Source organism: Herpailurus yagouaroundi, unplaced genomic scaffold (assembly GCF_014898765.1).
Source record: "Herpailurus yagouaroundi ecotype Mexico unplaced genomic scaffold, PumYag 222, whole genome shotgun sequence".
NCBI classification, from domain to species: Eukaryota; Metazoa; Chordata; class Mammalia; order Carnivora; family Felidae; genus Herpailurus; species Herpailurus yagouaroundi.
The window spans coordinates 17,479,963-17,492,878 of NW_024412453.1; the positions used below are offsets into that span (position 1 = coordinate 17,479,963).

The following is a 12,916-nucleotide window of genomic DNA, read 5'->3' on the forward strand; positions in this document are numbered from 1 at the left end:
CCAGTGAGGCCAGGGTGGGGGAGCGGAGGCCAAGGACCCTGTGCCCAGGAGCAGTGCAGAGCCGAGCCCCAAGGGCAAGGCGCGGAGGAGTCAGCCACACCCCAGGACAAGCCCAGAACCTGGGCTTGGCTGCGGCCATCTCCTCCCCCCCCCCCCCCCCCCCCAGTGTCTGAGGACTCTGACCCCAAGAGCCAGCCGCGGAAGTGGTGGCTGGGACATACCATGTCGCCGGCCCTCGCCGCCAGCCTGCTCTCCCTCCTCTCCGTGGCTCTGCAGGGGAGCCCCCCTGCTCTCCCAACCAACTTCTCCCTGGTGAACGCCAGCGCGACCGGCCTGGATTCAGGTAGGACGAATATCGGGGTGCCGAGAGGAGGGGCAGGTGCAGCCGATGTGTGATCCCCGCCCTGCGCCTTATAGCCTGCGCGGGGCGGGTCCTCCAAGGAGCCCGGACGCGGGGAGGGGGAGGGGACCCTCATTCAGCCACCCCAGACCTCAGCGTCCACCCGCACCGAGCCGCGTTCGGGCTGTCCCAGGAGGAGCCGAGCGTGGCTAAGCCATTTAGGGCTCCAGCTCCCGCTTCCCCCAGCTCAGCTGCGGGGCACCGCCCCGAGTCCTCCCCTGGAGCACGGGGTCCTACGTCACAAAGAATTGCACCTCGTGGGGCCTGAGGAGAAGGGACCGGGTGCCAACCCCCGAGCAGCAGGGATACATGAGGGCGGGGCTGCAGGGCCAGGGGAGCCCAGAGGGGACCACGCATAAGTGGCCCGTGGACTCACCCCGCAGTGTGCGGACGCCCACACGTGTCAGGCCGCATCGTGTCAGGGCAGAATGCCCAGCCAGGCCAGTGGCCGTGGCAGGTCAGCCTGAGGGAGCACGGACAGCACGTGTGCGGGGGCTCCCTGATCACCGAGGCCTGGGTGCTGACTGCAGCCCACTGCTTCGACCAGTGAGTATCTTTGGGGGGGCACAGGCGTGTGCCGGGGGGGCCGGGACCTGCCCTTCCCCCTCCCTTCTCCGTGTGAACCACAGCCTTCTGCCCATCTGGAGACAGGCGGAGGAGGGTCGTCACTTATCCACCCAGGATGGTCCCTGTCCTCAAGGCTGGGCACTGGCGGGGGTGGGGGGGGAGGGAGGAGGAGACAGACCGTCCGGCCCTCCCATCGTCCACCCGCCAAGAAATGATTCGCTTCCCAGAAACCAAAGGCCCCCACGCGGAAACATCCCTTGAGAGGCCAAGGCCTCAAGTGCACCGCTCACCAGCTGGGCAGCATTTGGGCAGGTGACCACCTCCTGGGCCTGGGGTACAGTCGCCAGAGGGGGGCGTGGTTGTCCGGCAGGGGTGGTCCCAGGACTGGGCGGGGCACTTCTCATTTCTGGCACCCGCACAGCTCGCAAAGCCGTCTATCTGTAGCATCAGGACCCTCAAATCAAGATCGTCCCCGGTCCCCGCCCGTGGGACCCTGGCACAGCCCTCACCCCCCCCCACCCCCCACCCCAACTCTCCCATCTCCAGGAAGCAGCCCCTGTCCGCCTACTTCGTGCTGCTGGGTTCCATCTCCTCCTACCCCCAGGCCGGGGAGCCCCAGGAGCTCCGCGCGGTGGCCCAGTTCATCAAGCATCCCGAGTACTGGGAAGAGAACAACAGAGCCGACGTGGCCCTCGTGCGGCTGGCCACACCTGTCACCTTCACTGACCTCATCCTTCCAGTCTGCCTCCCCAAACCCGGAGACTCTCTGGGTCACGGCACCTGGTGTTGGGTCACCGGCTGGGGGAACGTCGCCACAAATCTACGTAAGGACACCCCGAGCGTGTGGCAGGTGTTGGGTGGGGACCAATGCTGACGGGGCCTAGGGCCTCCCGCCTCCCCAGGGCTGGCCGCACCCGCCACCACACTCATACAGGATGAACGTGGAGCCTGCACACGGCAGAGGGGAGCCACTGAAATGCTGCCATGAATGAGCAGCCTGCCGCCCCGGACCCTCCGTCAGGCTCCCCGGTCTGCCCTCCCAGCACACCGTAACCAAAGGACTGACGCCAGGCCCCGGCGGAGCTCCGGAATGCTGGCCAGGCTGGGGCCCGGAACATTCTGACTGCCCAGTGCCGGTGCCCCTTATGTGTCTGCAGAATTTACGCACGACCCCTGCCCTAGTGGCTTGAGACCCAGGGCCTGCTCGCCTGGCCTCAGTCCTGGCTGGGTGACCTCCACCAGCCCCGCTGGGCTGTGGCTTCCCCCCCCCCTTGGACAAGTAGAGCTTCCAGGGCTAACCTCGCGGGGTTAACGTGAGGGTCACACGGAGTGATGCATTTCGGGAGCTCCCGGCAGGGCCGGGCAAGAGTGAATTCTCGATACGCGGCGGGCCAGCAGCCATCACCACCGTCAGCGCCATGCTGTAACGTCACCTTGTCCTTGGCCGCCATAACAGACTACCACAAACCGGGGCGGGGGGGGGGGGCGCTTAAAACAACAGAAATGTTGTTCTCTCACAGTTCAGGAGGCCACGGTCTGACGTCAAGATGCTGGCAGGGCCGGGCTTCCTCTGAAGGCTCCAGGGAAGGAGCCTTCCCGCTCCTTCCAGCTTCTGGTGGTTCCGGGACATGCTTGGGGTTCCTTGGCTCATGGCCACATCCCCCGGGGACCCGCCTCCACCTTCCCACGGCCTCTGCTCTGTGGGCTCTTCTTTTCTGTCTCACCTTGATCCCGCGTGACTTCACCTCAACTGGTCGATCTGCAAAGCCCTTATTTCCGCAGAAGGTCACCTTCTGAGGTGCTGCGCAGACACGAATTTTGTTTATTTACGTATCGAGAGACAGAGCAGAAGAGTGCGCCTAAGTGGGGGAGAGGCAGAGAGAGAGAGAGAGAGAGAGAGAGAGAGAGAGAGCATCCCAAGCAGGCTCCGCACCGTCCCCACGAGATCGTGACCTGACGCGAGGTCGAGTCGGGCGCTCGACCTGCTGAGCCCCCCAGGCGCCCCAGACATAAATTTTTCAGAGGCCACGCTCAACCTGCTTTTGACCTGAGCGTTAGGGGGCCAAGAAGAGAAGGCTCATTTGGTGGAAGCGCCTTGACCACACTCTCTGGCCAGGGTCTCGGCTCTTGCCCTGCACCCCACAGTGCGTCCAGCTTACCCCGCTCCCCGGGCCCGGGGAGGGAGGCCAACGCCGCCGGGGAGGGCTCCACACCCCTGACATGCGCTGCCAGACGGAGGGGGGCAGCGGCTCTTCCTGCCAGGCTTTCCCGGACACAAACGCAGGTCCCCGCTCCTCGAGAAGCAGAAGAGTGACAGGCAGAAATGACAAGCAGTGGCTGAGAGCCAGGAGGCGGTCACCTCCCTTCTGAGCTCTGCTCTGCTCTCCACCCCCCCCCCGCAGCGCTCCCTCCACCCTTCACCCTGCAGGAGCTGTACCTGCCCCTCATTGACACCCAGACTTGTAACCGCTACTATCTGGAGAATTCCGGCACCGTCAGCCCGGGGCCCGTCATCCTCCAGGACATGCTCTGTGCCGGCTTCGAGAGTGGACAGAAGGACGCCTGCGGGGTGAGCAAGCCACCCCCCTGCGGGGGCCGGGGTCTCCCACTCCCCATCACCCCTGAGGACTCCCAGGGCGGAGGAGGGCAACGTCGTTTGAAATACCAGGGTCGGGCGCCCGGGGGGCTCAGTGGGTCGAGAGTCCGACTCTTGATTTCGGCTCAGGTCATGATCCCAGAGTCGTGGGATCGAGCCCCGCATCGGGCTCTGCGCTGACATCGTGGAACCTGCTTGGGATTCTACCTCTCCCTCTCTCTCTCTCTCCTCCCCCCCCCGCCCCCCGCTCCTCCCCTTTTCCTGCTCGTTCTCTCTCTCTCAAATACATACATACCGAGGGCGATTTGAAAAGGAAAAAAAAAAAAAATGTTCCTGGGCCGGGTCTCGCTTTAAATATCCCACCAATATTATCAGAACGTGAAATACTTGCAAACACGCTTAAACAAATCGTGACTGTATTTTCTCTCCCTAAAGCCTTTTCTTTTTGGGCCAGAAATGTCTTTTTCCTCTCCAAAAAAAATAACACTCGGGGGCCTTTGAGCAACTTGTCCTCAGGGGCAACATCGCTTCTGGTCTGGGTTGCTTTGGTCTTTCCTTGTCCGCTTTTTTTTATTAATTTTTTTTTTTTTTTTACTGTTTATTTATTTTGAGAGAGAGAGAGAGCACGAGCACAAGTCGGGGAGGGCAGAGAGAGAGGGGGACACAGAATCCGGGCTCTGAGCTGTCAGCACAGAGCCCCACGCGGGGCTAGAACTCACAAACTGCCAGATCGTGACCTGAGCCAGAGTCGGACGCTTCACCGACTGCAGCCACCCAGGCGCCCCCTCCTTGTCTGCTTTTATAAGCAAAACACACTTTATCTCACGTGCCCCCTTAGTATGATCACAGACTTTTTCGTCAAAAACCAAGCAACTTTGTTAGCGGCACAGAAGTGCTCCTCAGAGCCCCTTCTCTGAAATGCGGTTTTCTTTAGAGAATATGGCGTTCCATCCGCCAGGGGTTTGACCCCTAATTCCCAGACCTCTGCTGCCTTCCAGAAACACCCAGCCCACCGACCCTCCGTGCACTAGACCTAGCCGGCAGTGTGGAAGGGAGGTTGGTGGGCCTGGGGAGGCCCCTGGGAACTTCCTCCCGGGAGCAGCCCAGCCCCTCCGGCCCTACCCTTCTGGACTCCTCTTCCTCTCTAGGGTGACTCCGGAGGGCCTCTGGTCTGCGACATTGGTGGAGTCTGGACCCAGGCAGGCGTAGTGAGCTGGGGACATGACTGCGCCCTCCCGAAAAGGCCGGGGGTGTACATCAACGTCAGCATCTACACCGCGTGGATTGTCAACACCATCCAGGGCTCAGCACCGGACGCCAGAAACTTCTCTCCGATCTCTGCAGGGCTCTTCTTCCCTGCCATGTTGCTGGTTCTGTATCTGCTGGGGGACACGCTCGTCTCCCTGGGCCTCGCCTGACCGGCCACCCACCCTCTGTCCTCAGGGACCCTCTCTGGCCTCTGTCCCTCAGGAAGCCACCCCCTACCCACATCTCCCCGACTTCAGACCCCGCGGCCCATGGCCCGGCCCCACCTTTCGAGCATCCCCCATGGGCTTCGAGCTTCCCTTGCCCGCCCTGCCAGCCTGTGAGCCCCTGGGGACAGAGCCCGGTCTCCCCACTCCTCACCCACCAGTCACATCTGAGTCCCAGGGTGCACCCACGCCCGGGGGCTCCTATGGTGGGTCTCTGGGGCTCTCGGAACTGGGGTTCGCAGTCCCCCCCCCCGTGCTGGGTTGGTGCCTTTGCAGGCCTGTGGATGTGAGAGGCAATAAAGACAAGCCGGTAGAAGGATGGGTGACCCGCCCCGTGCCTCGTGCCTCGGGGGCCCCAGAAGGGCGTATTTTAATGCACTTCCTGTTTGTGGGAGCTTTACCCCCAGGGTGTCACCACAAGCTCACGGCAGGCCTCAGAGGTCCGCGTTACTAATGTTCCCACTTTCCTCAGACAGGGAAACCGAGGACTTCAAGCTCCAGGGCTTGCCCAAGCCCGCTCGCTCTAGCAGCGCCGTCCCCAGGCACAGCGGGGTCATGGCAGGGCTGGGGGTGCATCCACATCACCCCAAGTACGAACATCAGAGCCAGGCTGAGCTCTCTGCCCGGCTCTCGCCCTCCTTCCCCAGCCTGTCTCTCCAGGGGCCACGTGTGAGCCGGCAGCTGGAGGAGGCGACACAGGGCTGGGACCTGAGGCCGGGGTGCGAGTGACTGGACGCCCCTGCAGTTTACGACCAGGGCAGGGCATGGGAGGAGACGAGCGCAGGCTGGGCCCCTTTCAACGGGACCCTCAGCCTCCGTCCCGGGCGTCCCCACCCCGGCCCACGGGCAGCCGAGGGGTCACCTCCGGCAGGGGCTCCCTCCCCCCAGGCAGCATGCTGAGAACCCTTCCCCCTCTGCCCCCCCCACCCCGCCCCTCCAGGGCTTCCTCCGCAGCATCCCCTGTCCTTGCTCCACTGAGCCCCGCAGCCCCCTCTGGAGCCTTCTCTGGACGCACAGGGCCTGTATGTCTCCGTCAGGGTTGTCTCCTGATGGCCAGAGAGCCAGGGAGGTACTCCCAGCCCCAGCCCCGGGGCCCAGCCGGGATGGCCACAGCTGGGTGGCGTGGGGGGCCTGTGGCCAAGGATGGCCCCGAGCCCCGAGCCCCGAGCCCCAGGCAGAAGAGCGGGCCTCCCGCCTGGCAGCCGGCCCTGGGGGAACGGAGCCCGAGCTGGATCCCCAGTAGCATCCGGCATCCAAACCAGAGCCACGGGCTCACCCCTTAGGTTCCACAGACACCAAGACTGCCCCTCATGGGCCCGGGACGCAGCCAATGGGCAGATGCACACGCGACCAACCAGATGGCCGTGGATGCTTCAAACGGCTGGGAAGGAAGTGCGGCTTGTAGTGAAACAGCCCTCCGAGGGGGAGGAGGCAGCAAGCTCGCTGTAGACGGGAAGCCAGCAGAGAAGCTTCGCTGAGGGGGGACGTCAGCACCGAGTCCCACCGTGACGGAGCCTGCCGTGCAACTCTCTGGGACCTGGGACAGGAGTCTGCAGGGAGAGGCGACCCCAGGCTGGAGCCAGCCCGGGGTTCACTAGGGGAGGGGACCGGCGAGGGGCGGGGCTGTCGCGCACTGGGAGAGCCGGGATGGTTTTGGCAAGACCTGGGGCCGCAGCCGTCCCTCGGGGTGCAGTGGACAAGGGACTGCCTGGGGTCCCTGTCAGGCACCAGAAGGCAGTCGCCGGCCCTGTGACTCGGGCCCTGTGCCACATTTGGCCCCAACCGCAGGGAGCTCACAGGAGATTGGCCAGTTACAAGTGCTGTGGTGCCAAGGGCCACAGAGGGGAACCGTTTGGGGGCACGGTGTGGTTGGGGTACCCAGCTCGAAGCCCTCGGACCCGGACCGGTCCCGCTGCGGGCGGGGGGGGGGGCAGCGTCGCGGGCGTTCCCTGCCCCCCCCCCTCGGGGTTAGGCGCCCCGAGCGGGCGGAAGCAGAGGGGGCGCCGCGAGGCGGCAGAGGCGGCCATGGGCGCGCGCGTCCGGGCGCTGCTGCTGGCGCAGCTGTTGGTGCGAGCGGGGCTCCGGGGACAGGGTGAGCTGAGGCGGGGGCTGCGGGCCGCCCCAGGGGTGGTGGGGGACGGCCGGGGCGCGTGCAGACCGCGGGGAGCTCACCTGGCCGCCCGCCATCCCCCCTCCGGGCCCCCCAGACGTTGAGGATCTGGACCAGCTGTTTCCAGGTAAGGCGCCCGGGACGCGCGCCTCCCCGCGCAGGGCACCTGAGCCGGAGCGCAAGGGGCGCCTCATCTTTTCCTCTCCCCGCCCAGGTTTCGAGAATTCGTCGTTGCTCACGTGTAACTGCCGGGCCCCGGGGGGGTGGAGGGGATGGAGGGGCGGCGCCCGCGCGCCACGTGGGGAGGGGCGCGAGGTCCCCCGGTCCCTGGGCGGCGCGGCCCCGACGCGCGCGTTTTCCCAGGGGCCCCTCGCGTTGGTTCGCACGGGCCGGTGGGGCGGCCGGGGTCGTGCGGCTCAGCCGCGTGCCCGTGTGTCCGTCCCAGGGCCCTGCGGCCGCCGAACCGTTTCGACGACGCGCGTGGTGGGCGGCAAGGACTCGGAGCTGGGGCGCTGGCCGTGGCAGGGCAGTCTGCGCTTGTGGGGCGCCCACCACTGCGGCGCCAGCCTGCTCAACCGCCGCTGGGTGCTGTCGGCCGCGCACTGCTTTGAAAAGTGAGTCTGGGGGCGGGCGGCCCTCCGAATCGGGGTTGGGGGGACGCGTCCTCCGGGCCTGACGCGTGCGGATTCAGCTCTCTTATGCTCCCGAGCCCCGGGCCCCGCTGCAGCCACGTGAGAAAACCCGGTTCCGTTTTTTCCAGAACGTTCTTTACAGCATTCCCGTGCCCTTTTGTGTCGTGTTCTTTTCTGTCTTCTCTTCTCCCCGGATGGCAGCACCAGCCGCCCCCTCCTCATCCCACCTCCCCCGGTGCAGGTGCACCACGGGCGGACCGGGCGGACCGAGGTGGGCGAGCTCTGGGCACAGAGCCTGGCCTGCGGCAACAGTGGTGAGGGGAAGTGTCTGGTCCCGTGCATCGATTCATTCCTTTTTAGGACGGCTGTGGGAGGCGGCCCCCTGGCTGAGGTGACCACACCTCAGGCGGAGGCACGCTGCTGCCCCCAGTCCCTAAGACCTCAGGTGGGCTCAGGGCCCCTCCCTCCTGTAAAGACCCCTGACCGCCCGCTCCTCCCTGCCAGGCACACTGATCCCTTTGAGTGGTCCGTGCAGTTTGGCGAGCTGTCTGCCTCACCGTCTATCTGGAATCTGGAGGCCTACTACAACCGGTACCAGGTGGAGGAGATCATTTTGAACCCCATGTATCTGGGGGCTTCATCCTCTGACATCGCCCTGCTGAAGCTGTCCTCCTCCGTCACCTACAATAAGTACATCCACCCCGTCTGTGTTGCGGCCTCTTCCTCGGAGTTCCAGAACCAGACTGACTGCTGGGTGACGGGCTGGGGGCACATCGGAGAAGATCAAGGTGAGGCTGGGGGCAGGTGGGGGGTGGGGCGGGGGGGGGCTGCGGGCTCCGCCGTCTGTTCCGTCCACAGCGGCTTCAGCAGCCCCCACCTGGGTCTCTGTGCAGCTGGGTCCCTCCTGGGGGCTGCCCAGCAGTGCCTGCCCCCCCCCCCCCCCGCCAGGGCAGGACCTCCTGTCCCCACACCCCGTTCCCTCTGCCTTCCAGAGACTGTGAGCCCGAAGCCACAGTGAGAGGGAGGCCAGCTGGGCCCAGGCCCGCGCTCCGCACCCAGCCTGCAAGGGCGTCGGGGTTGGCGGAGGTCGCGTTAGAAAGGCCTCAGTGGTTTTGTGTGCGTTCTTTCCGCTCAGCACGGGTGCTCACCCAGCCCCCAGCCGTCCCGCCTCCCCGCTTTGGCTTTTCCATACCTTCTGCACCTACCTGCCTTGCCACCCTGTCTCCTTGCCTGGAGTCCTGAGCCCGTTGTCTGTCTTTGCAATGTCAAAGCATCTCCTTTCTCTGACTCCCCACTAAATCTGTGGGGGGCGGTCCTTGGGCCAGCCTGAAGCGTCACCCGTGCACCTCTGCCCCGAGGTGCCCTGGGTCCTGAGCGCCACACACAGGGCCTGGCTCCTATGCCTGGGCGGCCCCCTATGCTCCTCCCTGGCCTGGCCCCTTCCGGCAGCACCCCTCCCTCAGCAGTGATGGCAGAGAAGGTTCCTCGAGGGCGTGCCTCGTGCCGGCACTGTTCTAGGCTCTGGACCCTGAGGACCGAGCAGGGTGAGGTCTCTCTTCTGGGCCTTACCTGCGAATGAGGCAGGGCCATTTTCATACCTGCTTTATCAATGAGGAAAGGGAGAGACTTACAGAAGTGGCCGTAAGGTCCCAGAAGGAGTCAGTGGAGAAGCCGGGGCTCACTGACCGAGAGAACAACGTGTCCTCGAGGTCACACATCGGGGATTGGCAGGGCGGAGAGAGAAACCTGCGCTGGTCCTGCCTTCCTTTAGAGTTGGGGTCCTGTCCCTTCCTTACAAGGGACTGGAGAGAGTGTCCCCCTGCTCCCCCTGCAGATCCCTCCCGGCCCAAAGGGCTGAGTGGGTGTGAACCAAGGGACCCAGCCACCAGACTCCCTGGCCCGAGGCTGACAGGTAGTCAGGGCCGGCCCCAGGCTCCCGACTCGTACTAGGAGGTAGCAGGTGACTCTGGCTGCCACCCCCCTTGCCTGCTGGGAGGCTTAGCTCTCCCTCCTTCCGGTTGGGAGACCCCAGGCCAGGCATCTCCTCCCCCTGTGCCTGGGCCTCCTCATCTGCAGAACAAGGTGAAACGGTTCCCAGCACAGAGCGTGGTTCTGAAATTTAAAGAGGTTCCTACCTGAGGGCTCAGCAGAGTCCCTGGCGGACCAGAGGCTCCACCTACACGTTAACCGTGGTATCGTCGTGACGTCCTCGGACGGGTCAGCCGGTGGCTCGGAATTGGACAGATTTGGGTTCACGACGGGCTCTGACGCCTCCCTGGCGCTTTGCTGGGGGTGGGAGGGGCAGCCCTCCCCGCCGAGTCTTTCCTTACCTGAGAGTGGGTCCCCATCAGGCCGCGCCCTCGGAGGGCCACGGGGGCCCCAAGAAAGGCCTGGAAGCACCTGACGGGCAGCTGGACCACAGTGACCGTAACCCTGGTCACCTGTGTCGGCCCCTCCCCACCGGCTCGGGGGCCGCTTGCCATCCGCACGCGCCCGCAGGGAAGCCGGGCCTCGGCGATGAGCTGCGGCAGCGGGTCCGTCCCCCACGACGTGCCGGGTGCTGCTGGCCCCAGGGACCCTCGTCCCTCCCCCCTCCCCCGTGGCCTGTGCCATCTCTCCCAAGCAGATGGCAGAAGAGAGGCTCAGGGTGCCGTCTTTCTTTGTCCCCTCGGCCCCTGGGCAGTGCTGCCAGCCCCCTACCTCCTCCAGGAAGTACAGGTCGGCATCATCAACACCACCATGTGTAACTACCTGTACACACAGCCCCTGGTCCGCTACGACATCTGGGGGGACATGGTGTGCGCTGGCGATTCCCAAGGAGGCAAGGATTCCTGCTTCGTGAGTGTCCCTCTCCACCCCAGCCCCAAGCCCGAGGGCGGCCCGCGCCTCATTTGGTCCGTGTGTCAATCCCAGTGGGTACAGACCAGTGCCCCACTTCACAGATGCAGAAACTGAGGCTTGTTTACTTCCGGGGTGGGGGGTAGGATGTGCACCCGGTCTGCCCGGCTCCACAGCCCCTCCTGCTGTCCCTCCCGTCTCCACTGGCCCTTGGGAGCCCCCCGCCCACTCGCCGCCAGGCCTGGCTCACCCGCGCCGCTCCCCAGGGTGACTCCGGTGGGCCCTTGGCCTGTGAAAAGAGAGGTGTGTGGATTCAGGTTGGCATCGTGAGCTGGGGATCGGGCTGCGGTAGACCCAACCGGCCCGGGGTCTACACCAATGTCAGTAGGCACTTCAACTGGATCCGGATGCTGGTGGCCCGCGGCAGCACTCACAGGCCGGAGCCCTCTCGGCTGCTCCTGCCCCTCGCTGGGCTCTGGGCCGGGCTCCCGCAGCCGGCCTGAGCCCAACGGAGTCCTGAGAGCTGGGGCCATCTGCTGAGCCAGGCCCCGTCCCCCACCTTGTCCCTTTTCTAATAAACTCCTTAGCGTGTTGGAATCGATGCCTCGCAGAGCATTCTGTGGCCTCGGGTGTCTCCTTGGATACCCTCACGGTCCCCCCGGGATCCAGTCCTTCACTCCTAAATCTCGCTCTAGCTGTCTGCGCCATTCGGGTTTGGGTGACAAAGGCCTCTCTGGTTGGTTCAATCAGAAAGATAGTTTATGGGAGGACGTCAGTCACCCCCGGGTCGCTGGGGGCCAGGAAGACCGGAGCGGGGTGCAGCGGGGGGAGCATCCCGAGCCCCCCGGTGCTCATGCCGGTGCGACCCTCCACGCAGACGCCAGACGCTCCCGGTCCTACCTCTGTCCCCGAAAGGCCGACCCGGGACCAGGACTGGGGTGTGGGAAGTTTACTTGGGAGGTGACGCCGGGAGGCCCCAGTGAGGAGCAGGGAAACCGAGGCAGGGAGGGAAGCAGCCCGATGGCGTTTGCCCAAATGAGGGGGTTCCCACCGAGGGCAGCAGAGGCAGAGTCCTGCTGGAGCAGAGAAGCCGCAGGGGCACGGCTCGGCCTCCCCTCAAAGCAAACCCCCTTGCTCACCCGACATCCCGGGAGGAAGGCTGGAAGGGGGCCCTGGTTCCCCAAATAGGGAGAGTGGGCGCACCAGACCGAAGTCTTCCCACCAGGCGGAGAGCCCCCCTCCCCTCCCCGTCGACTCACTCGGGGCCACCACGGCCTCTGGTGGGTCTTGCTGTTTCTTCTTCCTCCCTCCCTGCCTCCATCGCGGCGGGAGGGGTTCGAGTCCACAGGCGGCAAGGCAAGCAGACGCTGGAAACTCACTGTGGCTCCCCGCTGCTCCTGGGCCCGTGGCCAGGCTGGGCCCCCCACCCCTGCAGGGACCTGGCCGCCTCCCACCACCCCTCACCCCTCCACTGACACTGGCACGTGGCACCCGTGAGACCAGCTCTTGTCTGCCTCGGGGTCCTTGCAGATGCTGTTCCCTTTGTCTAGAATGTTCCCTCCTTTGTCTGGTGGCCGCCTGCTCTTCCTCTGGACCTCCCTTGTGACGTCGCTCCTTCCACTCTGTCATCCTGCTCGTCACGCACCTTACGGTCCTTCGTGCCACCTCTCAGTGGGTCGCTAGCTTTGCGGTCCTTCGGTGGGCGGTCCTAAAGCCTGTGGTGGCCCAGCAACGACGGTGCAGCCACGCGCCTTCGTGGTGGAGACACTCCGTGACCCCTCCGGGAATCAGTGACAGGCTCCGGGAGGTCTGGCCGCGGCCGCCCGCCTCCCCGTCCTGCGGTGCAGGTGATGCTGGACGTGTCCGGGCCGGGGTGGGCGTGAGCCCTGGGGGACCGTCCACGCTGGGCCCCGGGGTCACCACGGGGCAGCTCTGGGTCCCCGGTTCACTCCACAGAGTCCACTGCCCTCGCTCTCCTGAGATGGTGTGTGGACAAGTGACGTTTCCTCAGGCTTACGGAAGGGACTCCACAGATGCAGACCCAGGCCACCTGCTTCCAGCCAAACCGCTGTTCCTGCGCCGCTTTTTAAGGACAAACGTCAGGGCCGCCGCTTGCAACCGTGCGACGGTGCCGGGATTCTGGAGCGCGGCGCTCGCAGGAAGTGCCGCGGGGTCTCCGAGATCTGAGAAAGAGTTATTTAGGTTTTTGAACTCTAGACCCAGCGAACAAATGAGGAGGGGCAGCACGACGTCCTTCTCGGACAGGAAGGCTCCCCGGTGGTCGCCCGCCTTCCTCCCCGA

At 65.2% G+C, this 12,916-nt stretch overlaps 2 protein-coding genes across 2 annotated transcripts; both read left to right on the forward strand.

The window, feature by feature from the left end:
* Positions 1 to 175: 175 nt before the first annotated feature.
* LOC121019655 (serine protease 33-like) lies at positions 176 to 5,351 on the forward strand. The gene is made up of 5 exons (XM_040459320.1): positions 176 to 343; positions 784 to 946; positions 1,514 to 1,791; positions 3,370 to 3,536; positions 4,712 to 5,351. The coding sequence occupies exons 1-5, from the start codon at positions 223 to 225 to the stop codon at positions 4,979 to 4,981; spliced, it is 999 nt and encodes a 332-aa protein (XP_040315254.1). The 5' UTR covers positions 176 to 222; the 3' UTR covers positions 4,982 to 5,351.
* A 1,694-nt stretch (positions 5,352 to 7,045) lies between these two features.
* On the forward strand, positions 7,046 to 11,216 carry LOC121019656 (testisin-like). The gene is made up of 5 exons (XM_040459321.1): positions 7,046 to 7,124; positions 7,561 to 7,759; positions 8,282 to 8,565; positions 10,461 to 10,615; positions 10,882 to 11,216. Exons 1-5 carry the CDS (start codon positions 7,061 to 7,063, stop codon positions 11,116 to 11,118), a joined length of 939 nt encoding a protein of 312 aa, XP_040315255.1. The 5' UTR covers positions 7,046 to 7,060; the 3' UTR covers positions 11,119 to 11,216.
* The last annotated feature ends 1,700 nt before the right edge of the window (positions 11,217 to 12,916 follow it).

What these genes read in the sequence shown, in the direction of transcription:
- LOC121019655 (XM_040459320.1), top strand. Translation starts at nt 223, where the DNA reads ATGTCGCCGGCCCTCGCCGCCAGCCTGCTCTCCCTCCTCTCCGTGGCT. An exon ending in GAACGTCGCCACAAATCTAC is followed by an intron (nt 1,792 to 3,369) that starts GTAAGGACACCC and finishes CCCCCCCCGCAG; the next exon opens with CGCTCCCTCCACCCTTCACC. An exon ending in GACAGAAGGACGCCTGCGGG is followed by an intron (nt 3,537 to 4,711) that starts GTGAGCAAGCCA and finishes CTTCCTCTCTAG; the next exon opens with GGTGACTCCGGAGGGCCTCT.
- LOC121019656 (XM_040459321.1), top strand. Translation starts at nt 7,061, where the DNA reads ATGGGCGCGCGCGTCCGGGCGCTGCTGCTGGCGCAGCTGTTGGTGCGA. An exon ending in GCGAGCGGGGCTCCGGGGAC is followed by an intron (nt 7,125 to 7,560) that starts AGGGTGAGCTGA and finishes GGGGTCGTGCGG; the next exon opens with CTCAGCCGCGTGCCCGTGTG. An exon ending in GAGGCAAGGATTCCTGCTTC is followed by an intron (nt 10,616 to 10,881) that starts GTGAGTGTCCCT and finishes GCCGCTCCCCAG; the next exon opens with GGTGACTCCGGTGGGCCCTT.